General features: G+C 36.3%; 1 protein-coding gene across 5 annotated transcripts in view; it reads left to right on the forward strand.

Moving 5' to 3' along the window:
- Positions 1-19981, forward strand: part of MAP9 (microtubule associated protein 9) — a 37655-nt gene extending 17674 nt beyond the window's left edge. For 3 of the 5 annotated variants that reach the window (XM_043566862.1, XM_043566853.1, XM_043566888.1), the window contains exons 6-14: positions 394-487; positions 2266-2510; positions 4367-4437; positions 5456-5624; positions 6681-6770; positions 8651-8812; positions 8943-9088; positions 9268-9400; positions 15881-19981. In XM_043566862.1, coding sequence (XP_043422797.1) covers positions 394-487; positions 2266-2510; positions 4367-4437; positions 5456-5624; positions 6681-6770; positions 8651-8812; positions 8943-9088; positions 9268-9400; positions 15881-16003 — 1233 coding nt within the window. In that variant the 3' untranslated portion in view covers positions 16004-19981. The remainder of the gene's footprint in view (positions 1-393; positions 488-2265; positions 2511-4366; positions 4438-5455; positions 5625-6680; positions 6771-8650; positions 8813-8942; positions 9089-9267; positions 9401-15880) is intronic. The other 2 variants (XM_043566878.1, XM_043566870.1) reach the window with 1 other exon arrangement.
- Positions 19982-20716: the final 735 nt, after the last annotated feature.

The raw sequence follows: 20716 nt of genomic DNA on the forward strand, positions 1-20716 counted from the left end.
TGGACATTTGACACCAAGAGTTTTTGTTCTACGCTCTTCCTACCTTCTTAGAAATAAGAATTAGAGAAAAAGATATCAAATCTTTGTCTCAAATACTTATGAGATCTGATTTGAGAGCAAGAGTTTTGAAAATTGCTAAAAACAAATATCGAGATGCCCATGAAAGAGCTAGAAAAACTCTTTAGTGACCCCTGTTAATGATCAAGACATCAATGTTTGAAAGTAAAGCATGTTAGCCTCCACAGGCTTAATGCTTTTGGTGTTTCATCTGCAAACTCCTCATAAGGCCGATTTCAGAGTTATGAAATAGTCTTAATAATGCTATTGTCCCACACAAATCTTAAGAACTAAACTTACATAGTAAATACTCTTTTTCTTTTCTTTTCTGAACAGGATCCATGGTTAACAAGTCTATCATCGTCATCTCTTAAAGAAAGTCTTGGAGATTCCTTATCACCAGGATCTGGGGAAAAAGCATCCATACAAGGTAGTTATATAAAATTGTTACATCGTATTTTATGTTTGAACTCCATATTGCTAAGAATCTTGTTTGCAAAAGACATACTTTTCAGAATGATACATGTTTGTATTTGCCTTAGTTTTAACCACCCCCCCCCCCCACCCCGTGTGCTATTTACTAACCATGTGATTTTAGATGCAGAACTAGACAAGGTTACGAGAGCAAAGTTACCTAATCTCTCTGGCCCTGTTTACTGATCTTGCAAAGGGGGATCTAAGAGCAAGCTACCTCATCTCTCATGGCTGTGAGAATTAAATGAGCAAATAATACCTGTAAAGCCCTTAGAACAATGCCACGGTAAGCACGTAAGTAAGTGTGAGGTGTGACTTACTAATGCATTTCTTTCCTTAGTCCTGTGACATATAGCTTGATGGGAGCTAAAAGGCATAGCTATTTCTAGGAGCAGGATGTGTGCATTTATTAAGTGCTTGTCATGTAGTATAATTTTTGTCATTTTACAGATGAGAAAAACTGAAGTGCAAAGATATTGGGAAACATACCCAAAAGTCAGTGCTAAAACCATAATTTGAATCTTTGGCTCCAAAGTCCTTGTTCTTTTTACTGAATACATTAATTAGCAGTTCTAAAGAATTCATTAATGATACTTGGAGTCGTGAGTGCTCCCCAAATGAAAATGTATAACTATAATTGCAAAATTATTTTAAATCCAGCTTAGTTCAAAACCAGTTTCAAAAAATGGCTGTAATAATGAAAGCAGCAGAATTAAGACTTTGACACTAAAAATACAAAGTTGGCCAGTAGGTGGATCCTAGTAGAACTGAAAATTGGTGATCACGGACTTCTTTCTGTTGAACATTCCAAAGTGGGGCAGGCAGAATAATAGGAGAAGTTCTGTAATAATGAAACAGAATCTTGTCATGCCACTGCTTGAGGCTGTCCCTTAGAGCATGGAGATGAGTAATAGGCCAGTTTTTAGTGCCCTGTTGGTATCATAGACAACATTTCTGCATCTTGGCAGAAATAAAACTGTCTAGATGGGGGCACCTGGGTGGCTCAGTCAGTGAAGCTTCCGACTTCAGCTCAGGTCATGATCTCGCGGTTCATGAGTTCGAGCCCTGCATCGGGCTCTGTGCTGACAGCTCAGACAGAACCTGGAGCCTGCTTCGGATTCTGTGTCTCCTACTCTCTCTGCCCCTCCCCTGCTCACACTCTGTCTCTCAAAAATAAATAATAAACATTAAAATAAAATTAAAAAAAAAAACCTGTCTAGAAGAAGGCTTTATTCTCTGTGTGGTGGACTCTTCTAAAATTTCATGAATTCTTGGTTCTCCTGCAGCTCTGCAATTTTGCTCCCGTACCTCTTGTACCTATAGTAGCATAGAGATGTGTACCTCCTGCCCGCACAGCTTCTTGTTCCAGCTAAGAAACACAGGCTTTCAAATAGAATAGATACTGCCCTCTCACTTACTTGGTTTATCATCAACAGGAGCTTTTGGTGTGCCTTTGGTTTAGGGTAGTTATTCCATTCTACTTACTAATATGATTTTTTTTTCCTAAGTATTAGGGAAGTCAAATGCTTTAGTACATTAAGTAGCCACTTTCTCTTTTGTACATCACTTTGGAGAAAAGTTTATTCAAGTTGAATACAATAGCTCTCTTCACATTTTATTTTGCATGACAAAGCCATCCTAGGCGATCCTCGTTTAGTAGAAAGCCAATGAATCCGTTATCTACCTTATTAGTTCAGAAGAGAGTTCTAGTTTTGTGACTCTGTCTCAAAATAGATCAGAATGAAGAACTTACTGAAAACCACAATTCCTTGAAATCAAATGAAAATGAAGAGAATTCATTTTTGATAGACTTTGTTACTACTCCACATGAGAAATCCAAGGAAAGTCAAGTGATTGCTGATGACCTTGAAGAAGAAAAGGAGAAAGCTGAACTGATCATGAATGAGTTGACAGCTGATCCACCGCTATTGAAATCTCAGAGTATCGTAATATCCACTGATGCAACTGTGTCTTCAAAGGTATTTATATAAAATTATACCTTTTATACTACAGCAAAACTCAAAATAGATCTGTTAAATATTTTACCTGCCGTATTATGTACTCTTGAATTATCTGTAGAAAACTCATCTTTTTATACTGGTATATTATCAAGTGGTTCTTATTTAATTCAATACTGTTTTACTTCAGGGAAGATTTGCAGTGAATATAATAAAATTCAATATTTCATTAAAAATTATCAAAGGTATATGATCATAATATACTTTTAAATATCTAGAATCATAAACCCATAAGTGGGTAGGTTTCTATAGGTCTTCGTGTTATAAAAATGCATCTATCTGAAACAATTTCTAAGGTTTTGAATTAGTGAATTTTTAAACATTTTGGATATCATTTTTAAACATTTTATACATTTTAAAGGAAATCTTTAAGAAATGTTTACCAACATCTTTCTTGTTTAAATGGATGGACAGTATCATTATTAGAAACATTATTATTATTATAACCTTGAGAACCAGATTTATGGTGTGTAGGATTATTTGAAACTATGCCAGAGTAGTATACTTTTAAAATTTATGGTATAGCATTTTTAATCTTTATTTCTCTTGAAGCTAGTCTTTATTTCTTATAGCTATAGTCAGCTGGTGACTATGTGTATTTACTATTGGGGAAGGTAACAGTGCTAATTGAAGACTTGTGGTTGGATAGGACTTTTATAATACAGAATACTAATGCTTTGTATTAAAATTTACAGAGAAGGCTCATTAAACCATGCTCCAGGTATATTGTTTGTAACCACTTTCCTTAGGAAAAATCACTCATGCCAAGTAAGCCATGTAGGTTTCTATCTGTGTTCTCACTTGAATGCTAGCAGCCTTCTGTGTAAAGGAGAGAAGTTACTCCTTAAAAAGAAGAAGGGTATTTGGAATTTATAGATGGGATCCTAGAAATGTCAAACAGAGGCAGTTCTAAATTATGACAGGCAATTTATATATAATAAGTAAGAACATGACATTTCTTTTGACTGAATCCTTGGCTTTATCCTTACTCCCCTTAAAGGACCTTCCTTAAGTCTGAATCACATCATTTCCCTGCTGAGGTCTCTTTGTTGGATTGTCATCATAAGAATAAAATGCAGAGGGGCACCTGGGTAGCTCAGTTGGTTAAGTGTCTGACTCTTGATTTCTGCTCAGGTCATGATCTCACCGTTCATAAGTTTGAGCCCCAGGTCTGGCTCTGTGCTAACAGCACGGAACCTGCTTTGGATTCTCTCTCTCTCTCTCTCTCTCTCTCTCTCTCTCTCTCTCTCTCTCCCTCCCTCCCTCGAAATAAATAAATCAACTTAAAAAAAAATAAAATAAAATGCAAACATTTTACCACTTCCTAAGGACCTCACACATTCTTCTCTGACCATCTGTTCCTCCACTCTCCGTGTCATTCACTGTGCTTCAGTATCATTCACCTTTTTCTGTTTCTCAACATTATCAAGTTCTTTCCCTTCTAGAGTTCTTTGCCCTTACTACGTCTTTCTTTCCGTAGACCTTCCTTCATGTGGCCCCTTTCTTCTCGTCATTTATCTTAGCACTGATGTCAAGACCTCAGGGAGGCCTTTCCTGATCACTGTCGTTAACATAATCCCTCACTCTAGTCACTGTCACAGGGCCCTAGCTTATCCCCTTCTTGACTCACATTTGTTTTTGTGTTTCATGTCCATCAGCCCTCCCTAAAGTGTAGTATCCTTATTAGTTCCCAGGGACTGCTGTACTTGACACATAGTAGATGCTTCAAAAACATTGATTTCCTTGCAGCTTGGCCCCTAAGTCTAACTGTGATAGTTATGGGGAGTAATCCATCTATGGTATTTTCTATTTAATAGAAAACAATTGAAGACAGAAATATGAAGAATAAAAAATCAACAAATAATAGAGCATCCAGTGCATCTGGCAGGTAATAAAGTTATTATCATCCCAAATTTATGAGTTTATTTCCAACAGAGCTAATTTTAGCTTAACTTCTGTAAAGTGAATTTCATTTGGTGTTACTTGATTTTCTTTAAATTCCCATCTCATGAAATGAATGAAGTAGTTATTTCATGATAAGACTCCTCAGTTGATCATGTTCTTTTATGATGAGGAATTTATTAGGGATTCTCTATACTCTACATTATTCCTGGGTTAGAGTTTCCTTGCTGTATGGTAATAAAGCTAAAGTCCAGCATTAGACTTCTCTATTAAGTGTCTTTGTCTAACACATGACAATTATACTTAAAACCTTGAGGTTCTGTGGACTAAGGTGGTTTATTAAAATGACAAGATTCTATATTGCTTCATTCACGCTGATGATAATGAATGTCTAACTCATAAATGCTAATCAAAAGCTTCTGTCTTTTAAATTACCATTAATCAAATAAAGCAAGGGTCAGCAAACCTCAACTGTAAAATGCCAGTTAGTACATGGATTAGGATTTATGGGCCATACTCTGTTGTAACTACTCAGTTCTGCTGTTACAGCAGGGAAACAGCCTTAGGCAACATGTAAATGAATGATCTTAGCTGTGGTTCAGTAAACTTACAAAATAAGTAAACTGTACAAAACTGGGTAGTGGGCCATATTTTCCTGCCAACCCCTGAAGTAGAAAATGCTATTCTAACTATTTAGAATGTTTTTTTTGTAACAAAATGGCACAAGAGACTTAAAATCTACTTTATTTATATTATTTTCTCCATGTAACTTGAGACGTAATCCATGTTTCTTAAAAATGTCCTAATTACAATTTTCTAGAAAGAGCAAGCCCTTTGAAGCTCTTAGTAAGAAAAGACTATCATCGTCTTTTTTTACATTTTCAAAGTACTTATAACTTACTAATTTATAATGTAATTTCAAATATAGTAGCTGTAAATTCTAATGTATTTTTCTTCTACCAAGTGCAATTGTAGTAACTGTTGATTTCTTTGGATCTTTTCAGATTAATGACCTCTGACTTTTTAAAGAAATCGAGTTCTATAAGGAGACCACCATCAGCATCTACCTCTTCTCACTATTTAGGGACTTTGAAAGTCTTGGACCAAAAGCCCTCACAGAAACAGAACCTAGAACCTGAACGAGCAGATAACATAAGGGCAGCTGTTTATCAGGTAAAAAGGAAAACATTTTTTAAAAATGAAGAGTCACCTAATAAGGTTACCCGTTTATCAAGGAATAAAATGACCCTGTCAGAAATGGTGGTTTAATACTTAATTTATTGGGAAAAATGTTCCTTTATAATACCTGAGCAACCCAAAGTTGTTTTTTTTTTACTAAATTATTTCTTTCTAAGCTTTGCTTAACCAATCATAGCTGTTTTTTTTTAATTTTTATTTTGTAAGTTTCTTTTCTTTTTTTTTTTTTTACAACCATTTATTTTTGAGAAACAGAGTGAGACAAAGCATGAGCGGGGGAGGGGCAGAGAGAGAAGGAGACGCAGAATCCGAAGCAGCCTCCAGGCTCTAAGCGAGCGGTCAGCACAGAGCCTGTTGTGGGGCTCGAACCCACAAACTGTGAGATCACGACCTGAGCCTAAGTCGGACGCTCAACCGATTGAGCCACCCAGGCGCCCCCATAGCTGTTTTTAAAGAAATAGAATATGCCATGAAAATGTATAAAATTCCAGCCAAAGCAAAAATATGGTTAAGGTCTATATACGTTTTTATGCTTTTTCTTCTTAAAATGTATGAACAAATGAACAAATGTATGAACAAATTTATGAACAAAAAGTTTTAATTTTTTTCTTTCCTAAGAATTTGTATTTGAAGTAAGCTTGCATAGCAAAAGACTTTCCTGATTTTTCCTCATTTCCAAAAAGGTCCTTTTTTTTTTTTTCTTTCTTGTCTTGTTTATTACACTACATAGTACACTTTAGAAAATTGTACTTGAGAAATTTGGAGAAAAATGTGAACTTTCCTGTAGCCATTATATTCAATCTTTGAATTCTGTTGTTAAATCTAAGAAAGATGACAGACATATTTTTTATTCATACTTATCTTTAAATATTACAATATTATTAGAAAAAAAATGATACTAGTGTATGTAGAATTTCTAAATTTTGTGTTTTGCCTTTTTAAAATTTTAATCAAATATTTCAGAAATGGATAAGAATTCTAATTCATTTGGGAAACTTTGAATATCATATAGTTTCTTTCTTATTCTCACAGGAGTGGTTAGAAAAGAAAAATGTATATTTACATGAAATGCACAGAATTAAAAGGATTGAAAGTGAAAACCTAAGGATCCAAAACGAACAGGTATTCTGAAATATAGAAGTGGAAAATACTGTGGATTTTTAAGTCAGTAAAATATCTCTAAATATTTAACATTGCTAAATCTACTGTTGTTTAAATGGCAAAAGAACATGCATAAGAGAATTGATTTCTGATTTTATTTCTCTGGTACTTTATACATTTTTAGTTTGATATGAATATAACCGTTTTACATGAAAACAGATACACAGAGATTTCTGTTTTTCGTACTCATTTGACCTTACTCATCGTGAACTTATTGTTGCTTGTGGACACCTGCTCACTCTTACTTCACTTTTCCCTGTGAAAAATTGACTTCAATCTTACAACTTAGCCAAGAATGTAAAGGGTCATCAGACATTGACCTCTAGTTTTCCTCTTTTCCACCTTGAATTTTTTTTTAAATTTTTTTTAATGTTTATTTATTTTTGTGAGAGAGAGAGACAAAGCATGAACGGGGGAGGGTCAGAGAGAGGGAGACACAGAATCTGAAACAGGCTCCAGGCTCTGAGCTGTCAGCACAGAGCCCGACGCGGGGCTCGAACTCACGGACCGTGAGATCATGACCGAGCGGAAGTCGGCCGCTTAACCGACTGAGCCACCCAGGCGCCCCTCCACCTTGAATTTTATATGTATCTTCAAGACCAACCCCTACGTGAACTCTTGAGCCATATCCTTCCCGCTGTCCAGAGGTAGGCTCTTATTTCAGGACTTGAGTCTCTACCTCTAACTCCTGCCTGGTCGTCTCCGACATGCTTAGTTCCTTCGCATCTTCTAAACTAAAAGCCCTCTACTGTGCTGTGCAATACTTCAATGGGTTCAGAGAGGAACCTATTTCCCAAGTGCAGGGTACTGCATGGAGCAGCCCTGCAGGGGTGTGCCACATCCCCGTCACCACTTTTGCAGCGTTTCTCTGCTGTGCTCAGTGCCAGACACCTTCTCGTGTGATCTGCGCAACTCGGGGAGGTGCGTCGTGCCTTCCCTTCTGAATCATGTTTTCTCTAAGGCTTTCTGTCGTTTAATGGTAAGCAATATTTTAGAGCAAGCCAAGAATATGGGACTAGATGGAGGTAAATAAAGTCATAACATAACCACCATACACTCACCTACGTATTTCCCTGTCTGCACATAGTTTCAACATGTGGGCTCTGTTGTTTAGTAACAATTTTATGCTTTGATGTCAGTCAGAACTCCGGTTCAAAGCAAAAATCTGTGTGACTTGGCCAATCTACCTCACTCTGACTTCCTTTATAAGCCTGTAACTTTCCTGATATCTTTCTTTTAATGGAATGCGGGTTTTTTTGAAGTTTATTTATTTATTTTGAGAGAGAGAGAGAGAGCAGGGAAAGGGCAGAGAGAGAGGGAAGGAGGGAATCCCAAGCAGGCTGTCAGCACAGAGCCCAACGGCGGGGCTGTATCTCATGACCCTGAGATCGTGACCTGAGCCGAAATCAAGAGTAGGTTGCTTAACCGACTGAGCCACCCTGGTGCCCCCTTAATAGAATGTTTTATTATTAGTATTTTGCAGTAGTACTTGGCCTATTAGTTTGTTTTGACAACATTTGTTCAGTACACTTCCAAAAAACAGTTCTTTCCCATGAATAGCAGATCAATATCAGATAAATGGTTTAAGAAAAGGACATTTTAAAATGCAATGAGTAAAAATAAAATTAAAATGCAATGAAAAAATCAGATGACTTTTTTTTTTTGTAAATCAACTTGTCTAAACTATCCTAAATAAATTAGCTTCTTTGAAAAACGATTTCTAGAAACGATGACTATGTAGGGAATGAAATACAATCTGTATGTGTATATCGGCATCTCCCGATACTTGGCCATCTCTTTACCCGCACGCATCTGACTGTCTCTTATTATTTCTGAAATAGAAAAGAGCTGCTAAGAGAGAAGAAGCATTAGCATCATTTGAGGCCTGGAAGGCTATGAAAGAAAAGGAAGCAAGGAAAATCGCCGCCAAAAAAAGGCTTGAGGAAAAAAACAAGAAAAAAACCGAGGAAGAAAATGCTGTGAGAAAAGGAGAGGCACTACAGGTGCGCAGGGGCTTCGGGCATCTGCCTTCCTTATCCTCCCTCGCTCAGCACCTGTGGTGCTGATTGACTGGGCTTCTCCTTACCTGGTCACATCCACGGTCAGTAAGAAACTCGTTGTGAACTCTTTCAGGCGTTTGAACGATGGAAAGAGAAAAAGATGGAGTATCTTAGAGAGAAAAATAAAAAGGAGAAAGAATACGAAAGAGCGAAGAAGCAGAAAGAGGAGGAAACTATTGCTGAGAAGAGGAAAGATAACTTAACAGCCGTAGAGAAATGGTAATCCCAAATGAGAACTGTTTTGCTCCATTTCAAATGAATAACGCTCTAGGCTTTTAAAACATCGTTTGCTTGAAATTTACTAATGGGTCGGCATCTCATTACCACAAAGATGTATTAGGAAATCTTTATTATAGCCTCTCCTTTAACCACCCAGTGTTTTGTACTGTCCTACATAGGAATGAAAAGAAGGACGCCTTTTTCAAAGAAAAGGAGAAAGAGAGAATAAATGAGAAAAGAAGAGAAGAACTGAAAAAAGCAGAGAAGAAAGATAAAGACAAGCAAGCTATTGATGAATATGAAAAATGGCTGGTAGGTATTGTTTGTTAATGCACCTGTGTCTTATTAATGTACTTTATTCATGACTTTTCTGTGCCTAATTCCAGTTCTTTTTGCCCCTGCCTGCTGGCCATTTCTACTCAAAGCTGCCTTGTTGAATCTGTTCTCTCCCTATGTCTATCATATTGTCTTTGATTTACTCATTTCTGTTAACGCTTCTACTATTCCTTCAAGCACTCAGGCTTAAGCCTTCAGGCACGATACTCTTCCTTACCCGCATTCCCAGGGTTAGTCACTTACCAGTCGTGCCTAGTCTTCCTTGGCAGTGACTCTTAGGTGTAAAATCACGGAAAGCTGACAAGTGCACTGCTGAAGGACTTGTCAGCCTTTAGGTGGGACTTGTCATGACACATAGTAATACTGAATTGAACGGTGAGAAAGTTATTCCACTTTTTAAATTCTCTTTTGCTCTTTCCAATGACCTCAAGGAGAAAGTCTCATTTTGGTGCTTTTTAACGAAAGAAAGCAAATAAGAAGTTCGGGAGGAAAATGTCTAGCTGGACTTAACATGCTTCTGTTTTTTAAATATTTTTCTTCTGTTTTAGTCTACTTATGTTTATAGTTCCTTTTCATTGATGTTAAGCAAAATACTGTGTTCTGTTTCAAAATATCATCATATATATACGTGTTTATCAATTTTTGACTAAGTAACGTGTTCATATGAAAAGCACTTCACATCGGTAGGTGGCACATTCACGCGGGTAGTTAGCACCCCCATAGGTGGCACATTCATGTGGGTAGTTAGCACTCCGCCTGGGGCAGCAATCGCAAAGTGTAAAAGTTGCTCCACAGGGGCATAGCATCCGGTAGGGCTCTCTCCAGTAAGATTTCTTATAAACTTTTTGAATTCATGTCACTGTGCTAGTTAAAAATACTGTTCAGGGTATTTTGTGGTTGTATTTCTCTGGTTAGGACTGACTTTTAGCATCTTTTCATTTGTGGAAGGGTCACTTGTCATTTTTTTTGTAAACTGTTAATCCATAGGCTTTGCACATTTTTCTGTTGGTCTTTTTCATATCAATTTTCAGAAGCTTTTTTATACACTAGGGAAATAAGCCTATTTCTGGTAGGAATTACAACCATTTTTTCCCATGGTTTTGTTGATCTCTCAACTTTGCATATAGTATTTTATGCGATGGACAATTTTGTTTTATCTTCTGGTGTCAAATTTATCAGTCTTTTGAGTTCTATTTTCAGGCATAGTTGAAAAGACTTTCTTCATAACTTGAAGTTAAATAAAGTGCTCTCATTTTTCTTCTAGTAACTTCATGATTTTAATATCTTGACATTTTAACATTTGACCAGCTTATAATTTATCTTACTCGTGATGGGATATATGATTCCAACTTTATTTTTTCCAAACACATCTCCTACAAAAAAGCCTTTTACCCAATGATTTGAGGTACTGCCTTTGTTATCTGATACATTCCCAGAATTTAGGATCTGTTTCTTCTCTTTTTTTTTTTTAATGTTTATTTATTTCTGAGGGAGGGAGAGAGAGAGAGAGAGAGAGAGAGAGAGAGAGAGAGAGAGAGAAAGAAACAGAATATAAGTGGGGGAGGGACAGAGAGAGAAGGAGACACAGAATCCGAAGCAGGCTCCAGGCTCTGAGCTGTCAGCACAGAGCCCTATGCAGGGCTCAAACCTACGAACTGTGAGACCACGACCTGAGCCAAAGTTGGACGTTTAACTGACTGAGCCACCCAGGCGCCCCTTCCTTAAACTCTTAAATAGTGCTTGGTTCTAAGAAAAATGAAAACTCTTCGTAGATCAAGGAGACATATACTGTGTGCTAGTATCACTTATAGCAACTAAATGTACGTGTTTAAGTTTTCAGTTTTATTTTCACTTATTCTTGAAAATGGAATAGAATCTCCTTAATGACTAAGCCACAGTTAGGTACATTGTGTTTTATTACAGTACTTAGTCACTTTCTCATCCTGATCAGTCCTCTAGAGAACAAAAACTCATCAATCAAAGATCTACGATGAAAATGACTTGTTTTGATGTCAGTATAACCTCAACAAATATAATGCTACTTATAAAAACATCCATATACAATATGTTACAGAACTACTCCTCCATTTTACCAATCTCTTATTAAAATTTATTTGCAGATAGTTTGGAAAAATACCCCTATTTAGAAGTCTAAGGACTTTCATTTTAATGTAAAGTTACATGTCAAAATTTTGTTATAAAATCTAATTTGAGTAGTGAGCATTGGATGAGTTATTCTTTTAGGGGAAAGTTATAGCCAAAGATCAGTAAGACTCTCTTCTTTACGCTGGTTCCCAGATTAATTAATAGTTGCCTTTAGTAAGAAAATGAATAAAAAGTTCAGTCTCCAACAGACAACAGTCAGCAGGACTTTATAACAAGGTTCTTTTAATTTTTAATTATTGCTTGAGTAATATTACCAATAATTAATTATTACTCAAGATAACATTGTAGATCATCTGAATTGATATTAAGGTTGATAGTTGCTTATTTCCTATTCTGACCTTTTTAGTATCTACCAGTAAGAACAAACTTGTTTCATGTTTCCCTCTCTCTCCCCATGTTAAATGGAACAGACAAAAAGAGGTTTGTTTGGTCAGTTTCTGTGGACACAGCCGAGTCTTTGCTTTTCTGCTACCTAGCAAGAGGGTCTGCCTCCCTCTGAGATACTAAAATGATTGACTGTGACTCAATTATAGTTTTTTTTGTTTTCTCAATTAAGATTCTGAAAGGAGATTCCCTCTTTGCTTTCGTAGGACTAGCAGACATGCAAACATTTTCATGATCTGGAGCAAGGTGTTAAAATAATTTCATACCTCTCTATTCCTTTCGTTTTATGTGAATAATTGTATGTCGATGGAAGCCTTGCGTTATCGTATTCTCCTTGTGACATCTATCAGTTCCACACAGGTACGGGTAAAAGAAACGTAGACACCTAATAATTTACCAAAAATGCTGTCCCTCCCAAGCCGCCCAGTCTGCAGAGGCAGTGTCGTTTAAGGGTTCCTGGGTACTGCTGCTCTTTGAGAAAATCACCAAGGTGAGGAAACCACCCAACTTGCAGGTGTTAGCAGAGACTTGGAGAAATGGAAAGACAATCTGAGCTGCAGGGTGAAAGGACCGAGAGCTGTTAACATTTCAGGTAGTCCTAGATTAATGTCTAGATTTCACGGTACTTCCCACATACTCAGTCATCTCTTTGACGGGAATGTGTACGGGGAAACAGAATGGTTCGAAAATTCATCTGCTTTCATGAAAATGTGAGGTTCTGGAAGATAATATTTTCAAATAAGATGAAGGTCAGAACTGTTCCCATCAAGCAGTAAAATAAAAACTTACCATTCCATTCACCCAGAAGCCAGCGTTCTCGCCTGGATTATTCCCACCACTTTCCAGGATATGTAGCCCTTAATTCCTCATTTGCCCCCAAAGGTGGTCCGACATTTCACTGCTTCTTCTACAGCTAAACTTCTACAGGTTTATTTACACTTCTTAGTTCTCCATACCCTTTTCACCCTCCACACACTCCGAGCTTGTCTCTTTTGCCATTGGGTTGCAGAAACTACGCTTTGACAGTTAGTTTTGTCAGACCATGTAGCCATCCAATGTGTTGTTTTCTGCCACATTCCCCGGACCTCTCAAACATTCTAGATAGTCGCATCCTCCTTCTTGCAACCATCTTCTCCCCTGGGTGCCCTGTTCCCCTGGTTTCTCTCACTTTCCGGCCTCCCTTCCCAGCGTCAATTGTTGACTTCTCTTCTCTTACATATGTGCCAGTTGTTACTGTGGCCTGCGGGCCCCACCGCACCTCACTCCCCTGTCTTTTTATTCTCACCTGGCACCCCCTTCCCATCTTCCTAGTTTGAGTCATGCTGGCTCTCTTGTTTCTCCTCACATCCCAAGGTTCTCTGACTTGTCAGAGCCCTGACATATACTGCTCCCTCTGCTTGAAATGCTCTCTCCCCATCGCGTATCACAAGTGGCTTCTCTTACCCATCTTGTCTCACTCACAGTGACATTCCTGAGTCCACTTTTCTTTGCAAGGAAGTACTCTCTTTTGCTCTTTAACAATCACAACGATTTTTTCATGATGTTCCATAGAAATTCTCACAACTCGAAATGATCTGTGGTTTATTTGATTGTTTATTAACTGCCTGTTTTGAAAATCCCCTGAGGGACAGGGACCAAATCGGTGTGTTTGGATTTTAGAATCACTTTATGCATGGCCCTCACTATGCTACTTGACCCAGAGTAGGATCTCAGTGCTTAAGAGGTGAATGAATAAACACAAATCAAAGCAATATAGTACCAGTAAAATATTAGACCCCCCCAGGGCCCCTCAGAACCTGTTACAAGTAAGGATATGCTATATAATAAAGTAACGCAAATTAATACATGCAGGGAAATTATAATTTGGTTATTTGTGTGTCATTTGGACATAAAATCCCTTCAGAAAATTACCCTACAACAATAGAAACTCCAAAAGAACTAAAGCAATGAATATAAAATGCCAAACAATAGAAGAACCAAAAGAAAATAAAACAGTATCAAGTCTCACAAGATAAGATGCTTTTCTAAACCTAGAAGTGCTGTGGAAATAACAAAGGAAAACATGAACAGATATGAAATTTAAAATCATTAATGCATTAACATAAAGTGTCAGTGTAGGTGCTGCTTGGTGAATTCCTACAGCAGCTTTGAAAAATAAGTTATTTCCCAGTAAAGTTGAACATAGTCAAACCCTATGAACCAATTTTACTCCAAGCATATACATGGAGAGAAAATCTTGACTTACAAGTACAAGGAATCAAACAAGGATGTCTATAACATGGTCGTTGCGTGGAAAAAAAAAAAAAAAAAGGAACGTCATTCTTTCACAACAACAACAACAAAAATTGATTAGTTGTGATAAGTTGCTATGCTGGAATTCTATGAGTATTCTATGGAATATTAAGGAGCTAGAGTTATACCTCATATAGCTGGATCTTAGAAATATTAAGATGAATAAAAGGATGTTGCAAAAAATATATGGTGTGTTCCCTCTTATTATAAATTGTAAAAACATGCAAAAAAAGTTACTTATTGGGGGATTAATATATATATGATAAAAGTATTACATATTATAATAAAATATTACAATAAAATTAAGAGATACACTGGAATGATAAGCATTGAATTCAGAGCAATGGATACCTCAGTGGGATGGAGAGGAAGGACTGTGATAAGGGAATGAACACCGAGAGCTTCAAAAGTATTGGTCATGTTTTCTTTTAGAAGGCAGATAGCGGGTTCACAGGTTTTGGCTGTATTACTCTTTAAACAGTTGTCACGGCTGAAATATTTCTTATTTTTTATTTTATTTATTTATTTTGGTAAAAAGGACTAAAAGTAACATGGATAAAATGTTTGCTGCAAAGATAATATTTACTGTATGAAACTCTGCAGGGGCGCCTGAATGACTCAGTCGGTTAAGTGTCTAACTCTTGATTTCAGCTCAGGTCATGATTTCATCATTCACGGGTTCAAGCCCCACATTGGGCTCTGTGCTGGCAGCACGGAGCCTGATTCTCTGTCTCCCTCTCTCTCTGCCCCTCCCCGACTCATGCTCTATGTCTCTCAAGATAAATAAATAAATAAATTCTTAAAAAGGTGTTTAAGAAAAATACACAAATTGCTAAAAATTAAAAGCACTGATATCCATATCGATGAGCCAAATAATTGAGAACAAAATTCACTTAAAAGTGCTAAAGAAATCAAAATGTGCTCAAACTCAATAATAAGCAAAGAAACATGAGACTTAGCTTTCAACTATTTATGAAAATTTTGAAGTATCCCTGCTGCTATGGCAGATTCAACCTCTGCACCCAGTAAATTTAGTTCTGAGAATCTGTTCTCAGAAAGTCATCCACCGACCTCTAATAATTATTCTCTTAGAGTTATGGAATTTTAGGGTTTTTTTCCCATTTTTCACAATTTTATTTAAATATTATCACTTTTAATATTAAAAAATAAGTGATTAAGGGGCGCCTGGGTGGCGCAGTCGGTTAAGCGTCCGACTTCAGCCGGGTCACGATCTCGCTGTCCGTGAGTTCGAGCCCCGCGTCAGGCTCTGGGCTGATGGCTCAGAGCCTGGAACCTGTTTCCGATTCTGTGTCTCCCTCTCTCTCTGCCCCTCCCCCGTTCATGCTCTGTCTCTCTCTGTCCCAAAAAATAAATAAATGTTGAAAAAAAAAAAATTAAAAAAAAAAAAATAAGTGATTAAGTGGTGTATTAGTTCCTGTTGGTAGTATTCTTTATAAGCAATGTTCTCTAGCTACTATTCCTTTATAAACAATTAAATCGGAAATGACATTTAAATCTCCTGTAATGGATTATTTTGTTCTTCAATGAGCAACTTGATTTGAAAATAATGTTCATATATATATGTAAATTTACAGTTTTCTGTTTTCTCTTTAGGAAAAGAAAGAAAGGCAGGAAAGAATTGAACGAAAACAGAAGAAACGTCATTCCTTTCTTGAAAATGAGGCACTTCCTCCCTGGAGCCCTCCAAGTCGAACTGTGTTCTCAAAAGTGTTTTGATAATTCTCATTCTTACGTGAGATGTAGTTATTTATCAATTCACCAATTTTAGCCGTGAGTTTAAAACTATTTATTCAGTTAGTTATAGTTAGAAGAGTTCTATGTTATTAAACGCCAGCCATTTCCACTGACTGTGGATAAGATGCTTTGGAGTTTAATCAATGAAGTAATTGAAGGCATTTTTTTTGGACCGTAGATAAGCTGCCTCAAATGAGAAGCTAATAATCAGATCACTCTTACCGTTAAAAGAACCCTTTATCATGTCTTTGCAATTGTTACAATCAGGTGACCCATGACCACTTTCAGCCGTGCCCGGTATTGAAGTGTGTGTATTCCCCAGAATAAAGGAAACCATTTAGGTATGACAATCATAGAAATAATTGAATCATTCTGTGAATGATTGTCCACCTAGATTCATGTTTTAAAAGGAATCATTGCTGGCAGTACGCATGTATTATTTTTTTCCAAAACTTATCTTTAACTTGAGCAGTTGCACTGTACAAGTTACAGTTTTGGTCAGGTGAGGCAGTAGTTCAGTAGAACTCTAATCCTCCAGGCATTCTATTTAAGGAGTATGCCTTATGTTTTAATATGAGTGTATCTGTCCCAGATTTCCATGACAATCATAGACATAGGCATTTGAGTAGACCTCTCAAATTTGTCCTCTAAATTCTATCTCACTTTATTATTTCGGTGATATCAAAAGATATCCGTTTCTTGGCAGTGAAATACTCACACAATTGAGATGGAAATTCCACAAGAGTTCAAGGTCATTATCACTATTATTAATTTCCAGATTTAAGCCATATAGGTGATAAAGGCAATTTTTGACCTCTTAACCTATTCTAGAGTCTTATAGCTTATATTTAGAAGACAGCTGTATAGGAAGGTAACTTGTAGAAAATGCCCAAAGAATCTTTATTTATTTATTTGATCTGTGCATATCTTTATATTAATTGGACTCATACTTGAACTGGTCAGCTAATTTATCACAGACCAAATGTATGCTCTCAGAGTTGTAATACTACTTTAGCCAATGATGGGATGCAATGATGGGTGAGAATATAATTACTATTTATTAAGCACCTCTTGTATGGTCTCTTCTGGGTCTTTACAAATGTTAACTCTTTGCAACAAGTATTCAACGCAGGTATTATTTTTCAGATTAAAAATACTGAGACTCAGAGAAGTAACTTGCCATACATTTAGCATGTGACATTTGAGATTAGAATTGAGTAAGTCTTCCTCCCCCCAGAATCAATAGGCTCATTTTTATGCTCTGTATTATATCAACTTTATAAACACATTTTACCTCTCAGATCCTAAAATCGTGCATTGTTACTTAGAGCTTGTATTTCCTTTTAAGAAATATCTGTTTGTTATTAGAGATGGTGAACTTTATTAGATCTATAAAATGAAAGAAGATTTCATAATATGTAAAGAATTAGTCAAATGCCTTGTATGCAGTATTAGAATGTCAGGAAACCCAGCAGGTAGTGGAACATAGGCTTTTGAGATAGTCACTCAGAGGGTCTCACTCTGAGGATTAGGCTGGCTGCAATGCGTTCAAGATAAGAGACATCACGGATCACTAGATCACATCAGTGCTACAGGTAGTTGTGTTTTTTTTTGTTTTTTTGGTTTTTTTTAAATTATAAACAAAACTAGAAGCCTTTTTATACTGCCAGGAACCAGGAGAATACTTAATGAAATTGAAACTATTATCACCAATGTGTATTATCAATATGGGATTTAGCTCCTCTGTTTTTCACCAAATAGATATATATAGTGCCTACCAGGAGGAATCGTTGTTTATGGTATCTAACTAGCTATTCAGAGCTAAGAAGGTATTTGCAAATTCCAGGAAAGTTAAAGGAAAAAAGGTCAGGGATATGAGATCATAAATGCATATGTCATAAATTTCACATTAAATATTTACACTTCCCAATTATTTTCTTCTTCATTATCATTTAGTGGCTTGCTATCATCGCTTCTTAGTTGCAGGAGCACTGAATGAAGTTAGTAATTAATGTAAAGCATATGGCACATAATAAGGACTTAATAAATGTTCATTTTCACTTACTTACTTCCATAAGCCCTGCATTTCCCCACTTCATGTATGTGAGGAGAAGGTCAACACAGATGGGATTGATAATGGTTATTTGACTTACACGTTCTTAACATGCAAGAAGAAATCTCCACTTTCCTGGCCAGTCTGGCCATCTAAAGAGAATATGGAGGTGAGTTGGATTAGAGACCTCCTAAAAAGAAATCTAAAGAAATCTAAATCTTAGCACTGCTTGTGAAGTAGAATGAAATGGGAAATTGAGGTGTTTGCGAAGACCCAGCAATTCATCTCCCTCAGTGGGGAATTTTGTCTTGACTATGATAAATAATAAATTACTTCCTGTTTACAGTAACACCTGCTGATCAGTTATCTAGTTGAATGAAATCCTCTCTTCTTCCCGTAGCAAAAATAAAGCTGAGTTTTAAGAGCTGGATGAAAGTAAAGTACTGTTGACTTTCTGAGATCCAAAGGAGAGAATCCAACCTGGTAATATTCTCTTGAATGCATTTATCTATTTAAGGGGTATGATTTTCCCATATATCCTTTAAAGTATCAAATATCAATACATTTGCTCATCAAGTTTTCATTAATTTATAATAGGGAATTCAAATTCAAATTAAAGACACTAAAAGCGTATAGGTTTTCAGACTAAAATTCTACTTTTGTAAACTGTATTGATCACTTGAATGCTAACACTTCAAAGTACAGAAAATAAGAATTTAATGAATATTTTGCAATATGACTGAAAACAATTTCCCTAGAAATTGTCAGATTAATACAAAAATAAAATTGTATACAGAATGTATTTTCCCCGTAACAAGCAAGAAAACAGTAGTGCGTTCTATAAATAGAGAAAAACTATATGGCATTTTAGATCAGTAGGAAGTGGCAGTTTTCTTAAAGAAAATAAGAACCATTCAGGGATAACAATTTTCCAGTGGTTTGTATTGCATCCTGTTTTGAAAATGTTAGTAGTTCATTTATTGTTCTAAATAGTATTGAAACTGATATTTCACCGTTGCCAAAGCGGTAGCTGAAAATAGTTAAGTGTTCTCAGTTGTATATACCTTGGAGTGATAAAACTATGGATCTGGAAGGGTTTTAATAATTTAATAAAGTTGGCCCAAACACTATTTCTAAGTTGAATGACTACTTTGACTTGCCCAAGCTCAGATCACTAACCATAAGAATCCAAAGTTAGAAATCAGGTGTCCAGTTTTCCGGTTGTAATCAGCCCACCATTCCCCAATTTTGAGATCTGATAAAACTTTCACACTAACTTTTGTAGCCATGGTCATTACCAACTTAGTTCGTTTCGATTCTCTCCAATGGTCCCTTATTCTTCCAGTGCCTTCTCCATAACTCCACCAGATCAAAGCTCTTTGGGCACCTCCACCACTATTTCATGGGTGGGGGGAGTCCTGAAGTTTCTTAAGCTCTGGGTCACAGGCTACAGTAAAATGGAAAAAAGAAATGTCTCAAAATGGGAGAAATTGCATGTTAGCCAAAGTAGGTCCCGAGAATAAACTAGTACAGAAAACAAATTTTCCTGATGTAATCTGGGCTCTAATTTCATTAGTGCTGTATTAAAAGGTATTTAAACCCATATGCTTCCATTCTGCACAAAGCAAAGATATTACCAATTGTCCTGCTTCCTAGGTACATTGGCTGACAGAATAACGAATGCTATGTAAATGCTTAACTAGAGACTTCCCTGAATTCTTTTCATTTTAAAATTTCTTGTGATTTGATTATTTTGGAACATGTTACATGTAATTGTATAATGTTAAGTAAATTATTGGCACTAAATTTAGGATGTTTAAGAATTACTTGAGGAGATGTATTTAATGTCTGCTTTTTAGTAGCATACTTCATGTTCTGCTTAATTAAAGTTAATCATTAAAGATTTATTTTATTGGGTCCTCTTATTTTTTGATTGTGCCAAATTTCATTTCATAACGTTGGAAAATGTGGTGTGAGTTTTATTTGTGGGCTAAAGGTGAAATGATCATTGTCATTTGCAGCAACATGGATGGATCTAGAGAGTATAATACTAAGCGTAATAAGCGAGAGACAGACAAATAGCATACGATTTCACTCATATGTGGAATTTCAGAAAGAAAATGAATTGAACAAAGAAAAGAAAAAAAAAAAAAAAGACAAACCAAAAAACCAGACTCTTAACTATAGAGATCAGATAGTTACCAGAAGGGAGGTGGGGGGCAGGGGCAAGGATGGGGGAAATTGGTGAGGGGGATTAAGAGTGCACTTACGAGGAGCACTGAGTAATGTATAGAATGGTTGAATCACTATATTGTACACCTAAAATTAATATAACACTATGTTAACCACACAAAAGTTATTTTTAAAGATGAAATAATTATATTATGCTGATATACCTTTTATTAGAAATGACTGAAATTTTGAAAAAAAAAAGAAAATTTGGATATAAACTTTTTTTTTACTTGAAATACTACACAAATTACAAAGGTAATGTAATTATAAAATTATGAAATAATTAGAAAGTGCAGCATCACCTGGGTGGCTTAGTCGGTTGAGCATCTAACTCTTGATTTCAGCTCAGGTTATCATCCTAGGGTGGTAGGATTGAGCCCCACATCGGGCTCTGCCCTGAGCGTGGAGTG

The sequence above is a fragment of the Prionailurus bengalensis genome, chromosome B1 (assembly GCF_016509475.1).
Source record: "Prionailurus bengalensis isolate Pbe53 chromosome B1, Fcat_Pben_1.1_paternal_pri, whole genome shotgun sequence".
NCBI classification, from domain to species: Eukaryota; Metazoa; Chordata; class Mammalia; order Carnivora; family Felidae; genus Prionailurus; species Prionailurus bengalensis.